Raw genomic sequence first — 17,855 nt, 5'->3', positions numbered from 1 at the left:
TTTTTAAATTATTATTTTGGTTCAGTAAATGTTTTAATGCCAGTACATCACTGTATAAAAATACAAAAATAGTAAAAAATGCTGATATTGGCAAAGGCACAAGAGTTTTCTCAGTGTATTGCTTCATATGATACATGATTGCGAGCAGGTTAATAATTCAGTGCATTGATGATGCATTTATTTAATTGATCAAATCATTTCATCCACAAATCTCACACAACTACGATTAAACTTCACACAGCTGAAAAGTCAAACAAAATATAACAGTATCTAACAGATTGTAAGTCTACTCCTTGTAATTCATCTAGAGCTAATCTCACACAGAAATAGAAAAACACGGCAGTACAAATACAGTAGTGGAAGAACTAATACTGAGAAAACACAAAACACAATGTTAGTTCCCCACCATGTTTCAGGTAACACTCAATTCACTTGTTTTTATTTTGCAGACACACAAAGCTTCACTTATTTTAACTCCAGTATCACTGGGCTTTTCACCAACCGCTCTGACTTTAGTCAGCTATTAAAATTAACAGGAAAATGACAAATCAGGATTCTTTTAAAATCCTCAGAAAACCCTGAAGAAGAAGACATGATGAAATTATTTTACAGTAAATGCATCCTCTTTTTATTGATGAACTTTGCTCACTCCTCTATGACTGCATTCTCAATTCTCTCTTCAACAGTGTGAGCTATGAAAGACATTAAAACATTCATTTGAATCATTTCATAGTTTATTTCAGATGTTTATGGCAGAAAATTAACCAAACTGTATTTGATCTCATCTTAAACATAGGTTAAAGGGTGTTTGTTTGTTTTAATGTTTATTAATGACAGTGATGTGCAAAGTGACATCTGTGTATGAAACACTCTTCTGCACTATTTTTTTTATTTGTTCATAATATACTTTATTAATGAAGTGAAACTGTAACTCCACTTGAAGCATCTGTCATGTGTAAATTCACCCTCAGAAACAGATGTGCTGTGTTTTATATCAAACTTACGTTTAAATCTTATTGTAAGAGCATTTTTGGACAAGTGCTTTAACACTCAAGTCTGGATTTTTGCTTTGAAAATGAAAACAGTGAGTCAAACAATTTCTACTTTTGTGAAAGTGAAAATGTTCTCGACTACTCAAAGTTAGTATGATCATGATGTGAAACATATTGAAAGAGTTCTTACCTCGAGCTCTGTAACATTTGACCAGCAGAATGATGGTCGCCAGCAGATACGGAGAGGCCGTCACTACACTACAGATCAGCATGAGCACTGAGAATGGAGCTTCTCCACATGATGGACCTGACAATGAATAAAATAATAATAACAATAATGTTTTATTCTTGAAATGTTTGTATGTTTTAGTTCAATCTGCAGTAAAAAATATTAATTTACACCTGTGTGAACAAGTGTAACAGCATATTGTACACAGACTTAGAAAAACTAAGCCCTATCAATCACACCATATAAAGATACTGTGTTTAACACAGTGTCACAGTTGTATTAAAGTGAATATTTAAAAGGTTTCTCACATCTGACTGAGACCCAGCTTTTCAGTGACTCTCCTCTCTCTGGGTGTTTACAGTGGTAGAAACCTTCATCTGACTTTGAGACCTTATGGATGATCATCTCTCCTGTAGTCTGTGTCTGGAGGACTGATCCATCTTTATAGAAATCACCTTGGAGGTTTGAGGGCTTCGGGTTTCGATATAAACAGCGTAGAGTCTGAGGATGTCCCTCACTCACAGGATGGACAGGACTCTCCAGGATCACATCACCATCTACAACACAGAAAACCACATTTACAAAATAAATAAATATTTTCTCTCATTGATCGATTTTGAATGTATAAATAATCTGTATACAAACAGAAGATGCAATTATTTATGGCAGCACAAAGTTATCTGTGAGAGTGAAGAGTGTGTAGAGAAACTGTCACACATGACAGCACTGAGCCATGTACACTTCCTTTCCCCTCGCTCCACACCGTCTACACTTTACTTGTGAGTGAAGGTGAAATTCACAGCACATTTCTAAATCACCAAACTCACTGATATGAATCAGGTTGCCACCTTGCACTCTCTATTACAAACACTGTTTTAATACCAGAACATATTAATCATAAACCAAGCACAATGAGTTCACTGCACACAGCAGCAGTCAACATAAACAGAGAGAAATAAAATGCTTTGTGACATCCCTGATTGATTAATACTCAATAAAATACTCATTTCATTATCATTATCAGTGTGGGTATCTGTAAGCATGGACTCGTACTCAGTCTGGAAAGTAACAGCATAAACATATCCATACTCAGAATTACAGAAATTACAGGGAATACTGAGAGAAAAATTTCATATGTTTGTTTTTTGTCTTCTTGAACAGTTTTTCCCAGTTGGAAACTCAGAGTTCTGAATATTCTGTAATGAAACATTTCCCTTTTCCTTTAATAATAAACACACTGCATGAAGACTCACCTTGCACTGTGATGTTAACAGGATTCCTATTTTCTCCAGATTCAGAGTGACACCAGTAAACTCCAGTGTAGGATGTGGAGAGGGAGCTGATTTTACATGGAGAACAATCTAACACTCCCTCACTGTGTGTGTATCGTCTCACTGTCCATCCAGTAGAACGACTCTGGTCAGTAGAGTTACAGCTCAGTGAGAGAGAGTCATTAGTAAAGTGTTGAGTTCTGTTGGGATTGATGATCAGAGAGACTGGAGGAGATTCACCTTAAATAGAGAAGAGAGTCATGTAAATAAGAATCAGTGCAGCATGCAATAAGGATATACAGTAAGTGCATGTGTGTTCAGAATTCTGTTTATTAATCCAGTAATTAAAGCCACAGTCCATAGCATGGGTCATAACACAGAAAAATTTAACCCCAGATAATCCATAATCATAAACATTGCAAAAAGGTAAAGGTCAAAACCAAGAGACAAAATCAAAACTGGGATGAGGAGCACAGGAAAGTCTTACAATTGCTGCAAAGGAATAAAATAAATGATCAAAGACACAGGACAGCAGGGCAATGCCTCCTCACCACCATCTCAGTATGAGCTGAGCTCTAACGCAACAGCTCCAGATCACTTCCTCATTGTAGATTACATTCAACCCGCACATACATTTACATGGTGCAAAGTTCAGAGCCATGTTTAGTTTGTGATTGCCATTGTTGTGTTCAGACCCTTTGCTTTTGATTACTCTTTTGGATTTTCCCTCTGGTCTTATATTGTACTTTACTGTGTTGGACTCTTACCTGTTTTTCAGCTCTGATATTTGTATTGTGTTTAATAACAGTCTAACATCATGACATCATCTGTATCTGTGTGGTCCTCTGAATATCCATATCTGTGTTTCTATTAGTGTTTAAACCTGAAGTATTTATGTTATTGTGAAATGTCTCAATGCTTCCAGTGAACCCTTTTGTAAAAGTAAATGTAAGGTACCTAACATCAGACCTGGGTGGAATGAGTTTGTGGCTGAGCAGTATGCTGAGGCAAGGAGGGCTGTTAGACTCTGGTCAGAGGCAGGTAGGCCTAGACAAGGGGTATTGCTAGATATGAAAAAATGCACCAATGCTAGATTTAAGTATGCACTCCGTTTTATTAAGAGAAATGAAAACACAATGAGAGGAGACTCACTTGCCTGAAAGCTACAGAATAACAACCTTACTGAATTCTGGAAAGAGGTCAAAGCCATGAATAACAATAAAACTCCCCTACTGTCTGACATTGAAGGTGTTAGTAGTCCAGAAAAAATAGCTGAGCTTTGGCGCGAGCACTACTGTAACCTTTTTAATTGTATTAAAAGTAATTCTGTTACAATCAATTATGAACATACTGGTCTCTCTGCAGATATGATAGTTAGGGCAGCAGATGTCTGTGATGCCACTCACATGTTGGATAACAACAAAGCCTATGGTATGGACTGCATCACTCCAGAACATCTAAAATATGCCAGCTATAAGCTTTGCCCTTTGCTTTCCATGTGCTTTACTGGGTGTCTGGTTCATGGGGTCCTGCCCAACTTCATTATGTCTGTAATACTAGTGCCTGTGCTTAAAGACAAGGTGGGTAAGCTGAATAGCATTGACAATTATCGACCTATTGCATTAGCCAGCATCTTGTCTAAAGTACTGGAGAGAATACTGTTAACAAAGCTAGAAATGTATGTTCTTACTTCTGACAACCAGTTTGGCTTTAAAAGAAAACATGGAACTGACCTGTGTATCTATGCTCTTAAAGAGATTGTATTTAAGTACACAAGCCTGAACTCATCTGTATTTTTATGTTTCATTGATGCATCAAAGGCATTTGATAGAATTAATCATGAAAAATCTCATCTCATTATCTCTAGCCGCTTTATCCATTTATAAAATTGCGAGATAGAGGTGTCCCTAAATTCTTAGTGAGAATTTTAGTGTTTTGGTATGCCCATCAAACATTTCAGGTTAAATGGGACAATGTGGTATCTGCACCATTCTGTGTCAGTAATGGTGTGCGGCAAGGAGGAATTTTGTCTCCTATTTTATTTAATGTCTGTATGGATGAATTATCAGATCAGTTAAATAGGTTAAAAACTGGTTGCCTTGTGGGCAACATTACTGTTAGTCATCTTATGCAGATGACTTGGTCCTGCTTTGTCCATATAGTGCTGGGCTGCAGCAGATGTTGAAGGTGTGCTCTCAGTATGGACTTGATCATGACAAAGTATAACACTAAGAAAAGCCACATAATGATAGTTAGAAGTGCTGGGGATAGGAAATCAACTTTTCCCACCTTTTATTTGGCAGACAGTCCCCTTGCTGTGTGTGAGGAAATTAAATACCTAGGTCATGTCATATCTGATGACTGGACAGATGACAAAGACCTATATCGACAGCGTTGTAAAATTTATTCTCAAGCTAACATGCTTATTAGGAAGTTTTCTATGTGTTCTCACTCTGTGAAGTGTTCCCTGTTCAGAACTTATATCACACCATTATATACTGCCCAATTGTGGTCTAACTATAAGAAAAAGACAATGCAGAGGCATACATGTCAACCTATACGGAATGTCCGTATTTAATATGGATTTGATTCAATAAACGTAGTATACGGGCGTATAAATAAAGTTATACGGATTTTTAAAAAAAAACTTCAATATTTATTTAGAGCTATAATCAATTCCCATGATGATAAAAGAGCACATAACATTTACAAACGTACTGTACAGCACAGACAGCCAGTAAAGAGTCTTATGAAATTGCGCGTTATCTTGTGGTAGCAAGACTTCGTTCCACTTTTGATCATGCGCACACCGCATTGCGAGAATCCTGCCAACCGTGAAGTCATAGACATATAAACATAGACCCCGCCTTCTGCGTAGAATCATACGGCATCCTCGCCGCCATATTGGATGTGGCAAAGTGGAGATTCTTCAACCGTCTCTGGTATAGCGTCTAGACAGTAACCAAGAATAAAGATGCCTCATTCATGTGCTGCGTTTAACTGTACCAACAGGTTTACCGTCCAAACGAGATCACATGGGATTACCTTTCACAGGTGAGACTGGAAAAATACTTTTCATTGTATTTGGTCATTATAACGTAATTTTACGAACAGATTTTCCTGACTTTGTGGCTAATATGAAGTCTCGCGCATAATAGCCGCTCGGTGAAACCTGTCTCCAAACAACGAAGTATTTCCTTCGTAACTACGCTGATAACAGTTTGTGTTTTTGTCAAACATTGGAGCTTTGTATTCATTCTGAAGGTTTATTGTTATTAATATTGAATAAAAAGTAACTGGGATATATCATTGTTAATTATCATTCAAATTTAAGGTAAATTATTTTAATTTGCATCTTATATGGATTTTATAAGGGAAATACGGATTTTGGAGGTTGGTTATACAGGTTTGATTGACCAAAGGTTGACATGTATGCAGAGGCTCAAGGTAGCATACAATGATACAGTGAGGTTGCTGCTTTGTCCCTAGGTGGCATAGTGCCAGTCAATTGTTTGTGTTCAGTAGAGTGCCTACCTGTGAGGCACTCTTAAGACAGCTGATGTTTAGTTTTATGTGTTGCCTGGACAAGTCAGAGAACCACATAATTGAAGCCCTAGTCAGCCCGTTGAAAAGCTGCTATAGATTCACTTCTAGGCTAAGGTGGCATTGATGCAATAGCCTGTATATCTTGTAATTTGCACATTTTTTGTATTTTTGTACTTCCTTATTATACTATTTATACTGTATGATGTGTTATATGGACCTGTGTCTGCAAAAAAGCTTTAACTATGGGCCTGTCTTTCTGAAAAGTTTTCTGAAAGCAAACAAACAAAATAACCCCAGAATCTTGTGTCTCCATCTTTGTATCTGTTAAAAACACATGATCAGGGGTGGGTTTTCCAGTAATGTTGCCCTTTAGAGCTAAAGAGCGAGTTAAGAGACTCTTAAGCAATGAACATTGTCTCTGTACATGGTTTTCCCGAACTCACTCATAAGAAGGAATCTGAAGAGCATCTTTGTAATGCGCGTCCCTGATATAGGCATTAGTAGTTGCTAAAGGCAATTGTACTGTCATTGCTGAAGGCATTAGTAGTTGCTAAATCCAGTCGATAAGGTCACATAGCATTCGTTTTTAACCAAAATCTAATGAAATATAAAGTGTTTAAAATAAGAGAATATATAGTATCATCTGGAAGCATTGCATATATAATGTGGTAATTAATTAATGAAACTATTTTATGTTTTTGGGCAGTATTTTTATTCCAAGCATGTTTTTAATTAAATGAACAAATATTCACACAAAAGAATGAGCAAATAATAAGCTAAATAATTAAGTAAATGTGTTCTCCGTGCTCGCTCATTTTACTGTTACCCCCCGATCATGCAGTCAGGATTATTTCAACTGTTATTGACAGTGCATAGTGGGCAATGATCTCCTTTATAAGTGCACAGAGAGAGAGAGAGGTTTTGACCTGTGTGTAGTGTGTACCTAAGGAAGTTGTATTGACCCCTTATATATAAATTGACCTCCTTATCTATCTATCTATCTATCTATCTATCTATCTATCTATCTATCTATCTATCTATCTATCTATCTATCTATCTATCTATCAAAAGGTCAATTCAACCTCCTTTGGTATACACTACACACAGGTCAAAACCTCTTTCCCTCACACACACACACACACACACACACACACACACACACACACACACACACACACAATGCTAGAGGTGCAGAAATGTGTCTCATTTATGACACTAAATTAGTGAATCACTCGCCTAATGGAGTTAAATTTGATTAAAATGTGGCGACATCAATGTGACATGACAATATGCATATGTAATTCCATAACATATTGAAATATATTCATAAAGTTTTACTTATTTATTTAATAATTAACTGGATGTACTTGCACCAGAAAGTGAAGAAAAATGATTACAAGAAAAATAATTTACCACGGGCAGCAGATTCAACACCAGTTTCCCCCGTTGACTGTGAGCGTCCCTCTCCAGCGCATGTGCAGTCTGTATATTCGGCTGTGAGAGAGTTGCTGTTTGTTTTGAACGAGTGGTCTGGGTCTCTCGTAAATTTCGAACAACTAAAGGACTACTTAAACAATGATGTTGTTCGGGAAAACCATGTTAGCTTGACGATGGCTCTTATGAGGTAATTTAAGACTCTCTTGGCCTTAAGAGGCTTTCAGGAAACCCACCCCTGTTCATTCTAAATAATATATTCATATTCAGTTACATCTCTAGTGTTGACCTGCTCTGGCTTTCTGGATTTTATAATAAAACCCTCCAGCCCATAGATCCTCAATCATCTCCTTCGTCCTCTTTATATCAGGGAAAATAAACCAATGACAAAATGAGGAGCAGAGATGGAACAAAAAGACAGCACATGGCTTTTGTCACCAAACTCGACCAGCATTCAGAAGAAGAAGAAGAAGAAGCCTTTATTTGCCACATGCACACTCAAGCACACTGAAATTCATCCTCTGCATTTAACCCATCTGAAGCAATGAATACATGCACACACACACAGAGCAGTGGGCAGCCATACTTCAGCACCCGGGGAGCAGCTAGGGGTTGGGTTAGGTACCTTGCTCAAGGGCACTTCAGCCCAAGGCTGCCCCATGTTTACCTTACCGCATGCCTTTGAACTGTGGGGGAAACCAGAGCACCTGGAGGAAACCCACACAGACACATGCAAACTCCACACAGAAAGGCCCTCCATCGGCCACTGGGCTCGAACCCAGAAACTTCTTGGTGTGAGGCGACAGTGCTAAACACAACACCACCATGCCGCTCAAAAACTTGCTCATTTAGAGAGCATATCAGATATTAAACTGATAAGAACAAATACTACACTTGATCTTAGCCAAAAGGACGAGAAGTGAAGGGTTCTTTAACTGCCTTATACTTATGTATAAATGTTGAATGAATCTCAACTGACATTCACACCACCATAACATACTCTATTTAACAGTGCTGACTGCAAAGTGATCTGAAATTTTCAGTTTTTTTCCATGCATGGCATTGTTCTACATCTCACAAGAACAATATCATGCTGACGGGATGTGACCATTTTGATGTCCTGAGGGTCGCTTTTCTCTCTTATGGGACCATTTTCCTCCCTCTTGAGGTAAATAGTACGGCCCTACAGAAACAGGAAACAGCCGAATGTGGGGAGCTTTAGCTAATTATCATAACTATGGAACTGTGTCACACCAGGATGGTGACGCGCAGAAAACATTGTGACTCTGCATCGACCTCGGAGACTTTTGAGTCACAGGGATGTAATTTGTGGTTGACCTTCATGAATAGATCCGTGAAACAAAATACAAATACAACCCCGATTCCAAAAAAGTTGGGACAAAGTACAAATTGTAAATAAAAACGGAATGCAATAATTTACAAATCTCAAAAACTGATATTGTATTCACAATAGAACATAGACAACATATCAAATGTCGAAAGTGAGACATTTTGAAATTTCATGCCAAATATTGGCTCATTTGAAATTTCATGACAGCAACACATCTCAAAAAAGTTGGGACAGGGGCAATAAGAGGCTGGAAAAGTTAACGGTACAAAAAAAGGAACAGCTGGAGGACCAAATTGCAACTCATTAGGTCAATTGGCAATAGGTCATTAACATGACTGGGTATAAAAAGAGCATGTTGGAGTGGCAGCAGCTCTCAGAAGTAAAGATGGAAAGAGGATCACCAATCCCCCTAATTCTGTGCTGACAAATAGTGGAGCAATATCAGAAAGGAGTTCGACAGTGTAAAATTGCAAAGAGTTTGAACATATCATCTACAGTGCATAATATCATCAAAAGATTCAGATAATCTGGAAGAATCTCTGTGCGTAAGGGTCAAGGCCGGAAAACCATACTGGGTGCCCATGATCTTCGGGCCCTTAGACGGTACTGCATCACATACAGGCATGCTTCTGTATTGGAAATCACAAAATGGGCTCAGGAATATTTCCAGAGAACATTATCTGTGAACACATGCGTGTGGCATGGGCAGCTTACACATCTGGAAAGACACCATCAATGCTGAAAGGTATATCCAGGTTCCAGAGCAACATATGCTCCCATCCAGACAACATCTCTTTCAGGGAAGACCTTGCATTTTCCAACATAACAATGCCAAACCACATACTGCATCAATTACAGCATCATGGCTGCATAGAAGAAGGGTCTGGGTACTGAACTGGCCAGCCTGCAGTCCAGATCTTTCACCCATAGAAAACATTTGGCGCATCATAAAATGGAAGATACAACAAAAAAGAAGACAGTTGAGCAACTAGAATCCTACATTAGACAAGAATGGGTTAACATTCCCATCCCTAAACTTGAGCAACTTGTCTCTTCAGTCCCCAGACGTTTACAGACTGTTGTAAAGAGAAAAGGGGATGTCTCACAGTGGTAAACATGGCCTTGTCCCAACTTTTTTGAGATGTGTTGTTGTCATGAAATTTAAAATCACCTAATTTCTCTTTAACCTTCATCCTACCAAGTGGGGTCCATCTGGACCCCGCACCTATATGTTTGTTTGCCATTTTAAAAATATGTGACATACTGCCTCACCGTTTTATGAATTTGTCGGAATTTGTGTCTTAATTAAAACACTAAAGCACCGGAAGATCAGCTTTTTGCATTGTGAAGGTATAATTAATTTGTTACTGGGGTCCAACCGGACCCCAGAGTAAAGTTTATCTGTCTTTCATTTTATAATTGAATAGCACACTGAAAGTTAACTTCTTTTATTTCTTTTATGTTCCATAATGAAACTACCAAGGCATTCCTTCTTGGGGTCCGTGTGGACCCCAGTGCTGCAATAAGCACAGGCTGCAAAACAAAAGCCCTAAATTATTTTACAATTACTTTTTTGTTTTAAATTCTGTAAGAAAAGACCTAAGTTGTAATCCAGAATGTTTTACAGCTGCATGAGCTGCAAAAATCATGTATATAATGCCAATTTTTTTTGTGGCGCTATAATTTGCTACATGTATGCTAGTTATTGCAATATTATTGCAATGTTATTGCATTTATAATACATCATTGATATTCAGCCATAGCAGATTTTGTTCTTCAATAAAGTTATGTCTGTTTGCTGCATTGAATTGGTTCTTACTGCATTGATTTCAAGGTATTCCCTCCTGGGGTCCATACGGACCCCGCCTGGTAGTTTGTGTATGTAAAATTGGCTGGTAGGATGAAGGTTAAGTGTGTTCTTTATGCCTTGGGCCCTTTAGTGTATTGCTGTTATTAATACAAGATGTTCTGAACAAAACTTATCTGGTGATTTTGTCTTTATAAGCTTTAATTTTAAAGAAAAGTATTGGGGTCCAAACGGACCCCACATGGTAAGATTAAGGTGTAAAATAGCATGGTAGGATGAGGGTTAAATGATACATTTTCTCAGTTTAAACATTTGATATGTCATTTATGTTATATTCTGAATAAAATATGGAATTTTGAAACTTCCACATCATTCCATTCCGTTTTTATTTACAATTTGTACTTTGTCCCAACTTTTTTGGAATCGGGGTTGTATATACACTGGCAGTCAATGAAAAAGTCCAGGTCAATAATTCAACATATTATGCAATACGGAGTTGGGGAAATGTTTGTTTTGAGATGTTTCTATTGAATAGCGTGCACAGAAGTCATTAATGAGTTCTCCTCAATCCAAACATTTTTCAATAGTCTTCAGGGAGTGGTCTTTAGGAATCAGCTCAAAGTGCTGTTTTGGAGAAAAACAAAAATTTGTACACGGTTGAAAGGATGGGTTGGATAGCCTTTATTAAGGCCATGAAAAAGCCGACTTTTGTATTCCTTATGTCCAAGATGCCACGGTTAAATCCAGATGACAGATGGCGGGCCCTCGGCATGGTGCAAGCCGGCCTAAGTTTTTCAGAAGTTGGGCGTCGATTGAATGTCCAAACCCTGCCATGGCCTGCGTATTCACCTGATCTCAATCCCATTGAGCATTTATGGGATCACCTTGGTGTTCAGATCCAGAACCGTGTTCCTCGTCCCATGAACAGAGGTCAACTGATCCAGGCTCTTCAAGAGGAGTGGCAGGCCATTCCACAAGACAGGATTCGCCGTTTGATATGCAGTATGCGTCGCAGACTGACGGCTTGTATTGCTGTTGGTGGGGACAATACTCGGTACTGAAGCTGCAACTTTCCAATTACAGGGTATCCATTTTGTTCGGACTGTACATTATCAAAGCTCACAACAATTGTGATTTTTTGTTTATTCATCTCGAGTTAAATGTCAGTATATTGATCTGTAAGCTTCTAGTACATGATTTCATAGCTTATGAATAAAATTATTTTCATAAATGTCACCTGGACATTTTCATTGACTGTCAGTGTATTTTCTCTGTTACTGCTTTTGTGTTATTGTTTCTTTCTCTGTAAGATCAAAACATTAGGTGTATAACTCCATACACGCTACCGTGGAGTCAAGCTCATGGGTTCTAAGGCTAAGATAGCTAAATGCTAGCTAGAATGATTTAGTTGTCTGTCCAGAAAAATGACACTTCATCTAACCTTGCTCTATCTTGCAGGTACACTCACTAGGCAGGCTTTCCTTTTCATTTCCACTGGCTTTTAGCTGGCAGGAGAGCCGAGTCCGCCATGTTTGCCCACACTGACTTGTTTTGGTTAAAAGTTGGTCCAACATGCCCTACGGTGGTCATGTGATATTGTTGCTCACTTGCTTCAGTGATCTCCGGAATAGTAAAATGCGGGATGTATTTTATCTCGGCAAAAACATTTACACATAGGAGACACAATGTGTGCAGCAACAAAGCATCTCAAAATTCCAACAGCAATAGAAATCGAACATTTTACCCAGAATTCAACTTTGCAGTTAGAAACTTTAACCCAAACCCATTGTTAATTTTCCTCACCAGTGATCCATAGAGGCTGTGGATTGCTGTACTGTGTGTGAAAGGCTGGTTCTCCTCTCTCTCCTCTGCACATATAAACTCCTGTGTGATTCAGAGCAGCAGGACTGAGAGTGTATTTGCCTCCAGATCCTCTGCTGCTGTCTGAGAGGAGCTCCACAGACATGTTATAGCCATGAATATTTGTTATTTGAGTTAATCCGGATCTGTAGGGAACAGTTGTGTACCAGCTGAATGTCCAGTCTGTAGAGGAGCCTGTAACCTCACAGCTTAGAGTCACTGAGTCTCCTTCAGTCAGCCAGCTCTGTGGAGATACACGCAGTACTGGCGGTGGTCTCTCTGTTACACAGGAAACACAAAATGGTTAAATCGTAAATTTATCGAATAAACAATTGGAATCTAAGAATGACCAATTGCACATTTTTAATGTCTCACGAAAGCAAGCTTACACACACACACACACACACACACACACACACACACACACACACACACACACACACACACACCCCTTCCAGTGTAACAGCATCACTGAAGTGTGATGAGTGTGAGCCTCCTCTCTCTGATGCGGACCCATCGCACCCTGGTCACAAACTGTTTAAACTTCTCCCCTCAGGGAGGCGATATAGATCACTATATGCAAAAACAACCAGACACAAGAATAGTTTCTTCTCTCAGGCTGTCTCTGTGATGAACAGCTAAAATCCGGATTCATATATCAGTAATATCACTTGCAAAAAATATCTGCACACTCATACTATCATTCTGTGCTCACTGTTACTTATATTATATTTATACTTATTTATATTTACTATTTCATCTTTGCACTATGCACCATATTGCACCAAAAGGGAAAATCCTTTCTGTGATGAACAGCTAAAATCCAGATTCTTATATCAGTAATATCACTTGTAAAATATCTGCACACTCATACGGTCATTCTGTGCACACTGTATACTTTATATTTATTTATCTATTTCATACTTGACCTACCTGGATTACTTTGGACTATGCACCTATTGCACCAATTTTTTTTTTTTTTTGTGTGTATACGCTTTTTATCTGTTTTGTACTATGAGAGCTAAGTGAAACCGGAGTCAAATTCCTCGTGTGTGTCCACATACCTGGCAATAAAAGTTTTTCTGATTCTGATTCTGCTCCTCTACAGGTGTCGTTACCTGTGTGGGTCACTTACACTACGTTCAGACTGCAACCTGAAACGACCCATATCCGATTTGTTGTGAAATCCGATTTTTTTGTTAAGCCTTTCACATTACCAATTATATGAGACTTGTATGCGATCTCCAATATGAACGGAAAACGACCCAAAAGTGTCCCGCATGCGCAAATTGACACGTAATAAGCACATCTAAGTAATACGTAAACAAAAAAAAGCGCACTCTTCAAGTTTGCAAGTAAAGCATGGAGATGAGGCGAGACCTGGCGATGTGGTTTTTGTGGTGGCGGCGGAACTCACACAATAATCTGATTAATGTGGGCAGCAGACTAATGAGACCGAAGGTGTCAAATTACTGGAAATTTCCAGAACAATCTTATAATCTTGTAATACAGGATGGTTTAAGTTATAAATCAGTTATAGAAACTGTTTTATTTAATCAGGCTAACAGATCAACATCCAGGTCCCTACCAAATCCACCATTAGCTTGATCAATTCTATAAAAGTCTATTTAAATTCTGAAAACTGTACAAATGTTGTTGTTTTCCACCAAAGAGGCGGGATTAGCCAACGCAGAATAGTGACGTTTGTCTCTTGTTGATGACGTGTAGGTCGCATGAATGCGATCTGTCCGGTCAGACTGCAGTCGCATGTGAAAATAACGGATATGCATCGGAATTAGGACCACATATCCAAGCGGCCTGGGTCGCATGTGAAAAAAATCAGATCTGTGTCGTTCAGATTGTCAATAACAAATCAGATACAGGTCGCATATGGGCAAAAAAATCGGATATGGGTCGTTTCAGGATGCAGTCTGAACGTAGTCTTTAACACCACTGATTGTGTACACCTGTTCACTACTGACATGACTGTGTGAAGGATCTTTATACCAGCTGTACTGCCAGCTAGAGACACTTTCATCCTGTATGTCACATCTCAGAGTGACGGCGTCTCCACTGAACACCTGTTTATCAGGATTCATGGAAGCTGTCGGGTTTGAGTTCACTGGAGAAATAGAATAAATTGTCGAAACTATCACGATAAATTAGTCAACAATGGAAACAATGGAAAACAATGGAAAATCTGTCATCTAAATTCTTTACACAGATTTTTTTTTTTAATAAACTACAAAATTGACAATATTTTCAATGTATTTATGAACAGGTATCATCTGTTTCCAAACTGAACTGGATAATGTCGGCTGTAGTCTTTATGAACCATATACAGTACATTATGATTCATTCTTACACACTCATGTTTCTGTCACTGGTAAAAGGAAGCAGAACAGGGCTGTCAAAAACAGCTATATCAGCAATAAGTGGTGATCGTGATGTGAGCAGTTCCATCCATCCATTATCTGTAGCCACTTATCCTGTTCTACAGGGTCACAGGCAAGCTGGAGCCTATCCCAGCTGACTATGGGCAAGAGGCGGGGTACACAGAGGTGGGGTTTACATTAGACCGTATCAGCGGATCATCAGATTAAATGTTTTTAAAACGATTAGTGTGCACACAGCAACACCAATACACGATTTGCGTGCACACAGCAACACCAATACACGGATACGCTCGGCTCCGCAGGCATCCTGCGCTCCAAATCACTCCGCCCTGAACAGCGAGTGCCCTCTGGAGGGTGCGCACTCCGGCCCTGCGCAGCTCACAGAGCGCGCGAGTGAAGTGCACAAGCAGTGATTCGGGACTGAGCTGCTGTGTGTGTGATCCCAGCGCATATCACTTACCACTTGCAAGTGGAAGGATGGCAAGCCTAAAGACAATAATAACTACACAATGGGCAGTATTTGCATCAGTATTTGCAGTATTTTCATACTTTTATACTCTTTAATGAAAGGTGATACAAGGTGGAAGTCCGCGCCGTTTTTCAGCAGTTGCGTCACATGACCAACGCCAGTGAATCAGGAAGGTGGATGTCACAGTGACGTTGTCCAATGACGACGCCAGCTAGAGCTCAGCACAGCGTATCCGCGTATTCTCAATGTTTACACAGCACCGGACCAGACACGATCTGGATTGAATATGTGGACCCTGGCGGATTCCCGTTTCCCGGCGTTTCCAGGCGTTTTAATGTAAACGGACAGTGCATCCGCGAAGAAAACGAGACAGATACGGTCTAATGTAAACTTGGCCAGAGACAAACAACCATTCACATTCACACCTATGGTCAATTTAGAGCCACCAATTAGCCTAACCTGCATGTCTTTGAACTGTGGGGGAAACCGGAGCACCCGGAGGAAACCCACACAGACAGCATGCAAACTCCACACAGAAAGACCCTCATCGGCCGCTGGGCTCGAACCCAGGACCTTCTTGCTGTGAAGCGACAGTGCTAACCACGATACCACCGTGCCGCCCGTGAGCAGTTCCATTTTGTGTGAAAAAATAAGATATCATCTGAATCAGGATATTTTATTTCATGTCAACTTTTGCAAATTCTTGGAAATTATTTTGATTTAGTTGCATATATCACTTAAACTCAGATGTGTAGTTCCACTCATCTAACATTTTGGTGTAATTAGTAATTATTTGTAATTTTTCCTGACTGGGTATTTGGTCTTTTGTAGTTACTCTGTGACTCTGTAACCAGGGCTTTGTAAAATCAGATGTTTCTGTAAGAAACCATAACTGCTGACAAGTCACTTTAATCACAGTTAGGAAAAGTGACTTTTTTTTAATTACTAATTCATTTTTATCACCATCGGTACCATTCACCACTCATTGTATATACATATTGTTGTTGAAATTATTATCATAATGTTATTTATCCATTGTACACTTTTGTCATTTTTTTCACGAAGGACATCAATGGAAATAAGTCCCGTAATGGACTTTTGAGTTATCCTTGGTATTAATTTTGCAGTACTACTTTTAACTCATTATTTACTATTGTATTACCAATGGTGCTTTATGTGTTATACTCCGATTTTTATACCAAATAAAATAAATCAAATCAACCATTTAATGCTGTGGAGCACTGACAAAACAAGTGTGTCCCTGTTCTCACATGCGTTAAATTGCTGCTAAAAATAGGCATTTTCTCATCAGCCTTGATTTCTCTCTTTCTCTCTCTCTCTCTCTCTCTCTCTCTCTCTCTTAGTTAATAAGGCAAAAACAGCAGCTTGTCCTATTACAGATAAACTGCAAAGCATGAACTCCTCTGTCCTTTTCAGAAAACTTAAAGCTACAGCTTTAGCTCTGACTGTTACGAAGTGCTGACACTGGAGACTCCTTCCATCAATTAAAGTTAATCAAACATCTTTGAACAGAAAACTTCACCATATCAACAATTATACACACTTTTTGTAGTTTTGTTAAATTACATGTTTTTAATCTCTTTGCGACCCTGTAGAAGGATAAAGCGGCTAGAGATAATGAGATGAGATGAGATGAGATCTTTGGGCTTAGATTATGTGAAGCATCCACCATACAAGTTCCTCTGAATGAGCGGTTACTATAGAAACAGTACCATATTAGGATGACTGTGTGGCACACCTAAAATAGGGTGACCACATTTAGGTGGTAAGACTCTTTAATTAGTATTATAATTATTTTTGTTCATGTATACATTTATGTTTTGAATTAGAAGTCGTATATTGCCTTGAGGCGGCACGGTGGTGTAGTGGTTAGCGCTGTCGCCTCACAGCAAGAAGGTCCTGGGTTCGAGCCCCGGGGCCGGCGAGGGCCTTTCTGTGCGGAGTTTGCATGTTGTCCGCGTGGGTTTCCTCCGGGTGCTCCGGTTTCCCCCACAGTCCAAAGACATGCAGGTTAGGTTAACTGGTGACTCTAAATTGACCGTAGGTGTGAGTGTGAATGGTTGTCTGTGTCTATGTGTCAGCCCTGTGATGACCTGGCAACTTGTCCAGGGTGTACCCCGCCTTTCGCCCATAGTCAGCTGGGATAGGCTCCAGCTTGCCTGCGACCCTGTAGAAGGATAGAGCGGCTAGAGATAATGAGATGAGATATTGCCTTGACGCGCTTCGCTTATGTTGGAAATGGGAGGGGCGGAACGTTTGTGTTGTCACTAGTTGCTCCGGGGAACAGTAAGGGAGCGGAACTGACGCTGTTTCCTCAGAAGCAATCTGGGAAGGAAACAAGGCACACTGTGTCCTCATTCCTCTGCTTTATACAGGCACTATGCACTATGAAATGTTATGTTATTCTAACAGACCATATTAGCGTGAGTGTGCATGTAGAGTTTGTGACATGCTTTAATGAGTTATTTCTGTTTAAACG

General features: G+C 39.3%; 1 protein-coding gene and 1 pseudogene across 1 annotated transcript in view; both read right to left on the bottom strand.

Moving 5' to 3' along the window:
* LOC132885950 (cell adhesion molecule DSCAM-like) overlaps window positions 1-17,855 on the bottom strand; it is a 172,694-nt gene that overhangs the window by 141,034 nt on the left and 13,805 nt on the right. The window contains exons 4-6 of the mRNA XM_060920484.1: window positions 12,434-12,769; window positions 2,475-2,732; window positions 1,530-1,778 (exon numbers count right to left, since the gene is read on the bottom strand). Coding sequence (XP_060776467.1) covers window positions 1,530-1,778; window positions 2,475-2,732; window positions 12,434-12,769 — 843 coding nt within the window. The remainder of the gene's footprint in view (window positions 1-1,529; window positions 1,779-2,474; window positions 2,733-12,433; window positions 12,770-17,855) is intronic.
* LOC132898051 (U2 spliceosomal RNA) lies at window positions 8,262-8,396 on the bottom strand (annotated as a pseudogene).

This window comes from Neoarius graeffei, chromosome 1, assembly GCF_027579695.1.
Source record: "Neoarius graeffei isolate fNeoGra1 chromosome 1, fNeoGra1.pri, whole genome shotgun sequence".
In the NCBI taxonomy this organism is placed as follows: domain Eukaryota; kingdom Metazoa; phylum Chordata; class Actinopteri; order Siluriformes; family Ariidae; genus Neoarius; species Neoarius graeffei.
Note: the sequence above shows the minus strand (reverse complement) of the source record. Positions and strands in the feature narration are given on the sequence as shown.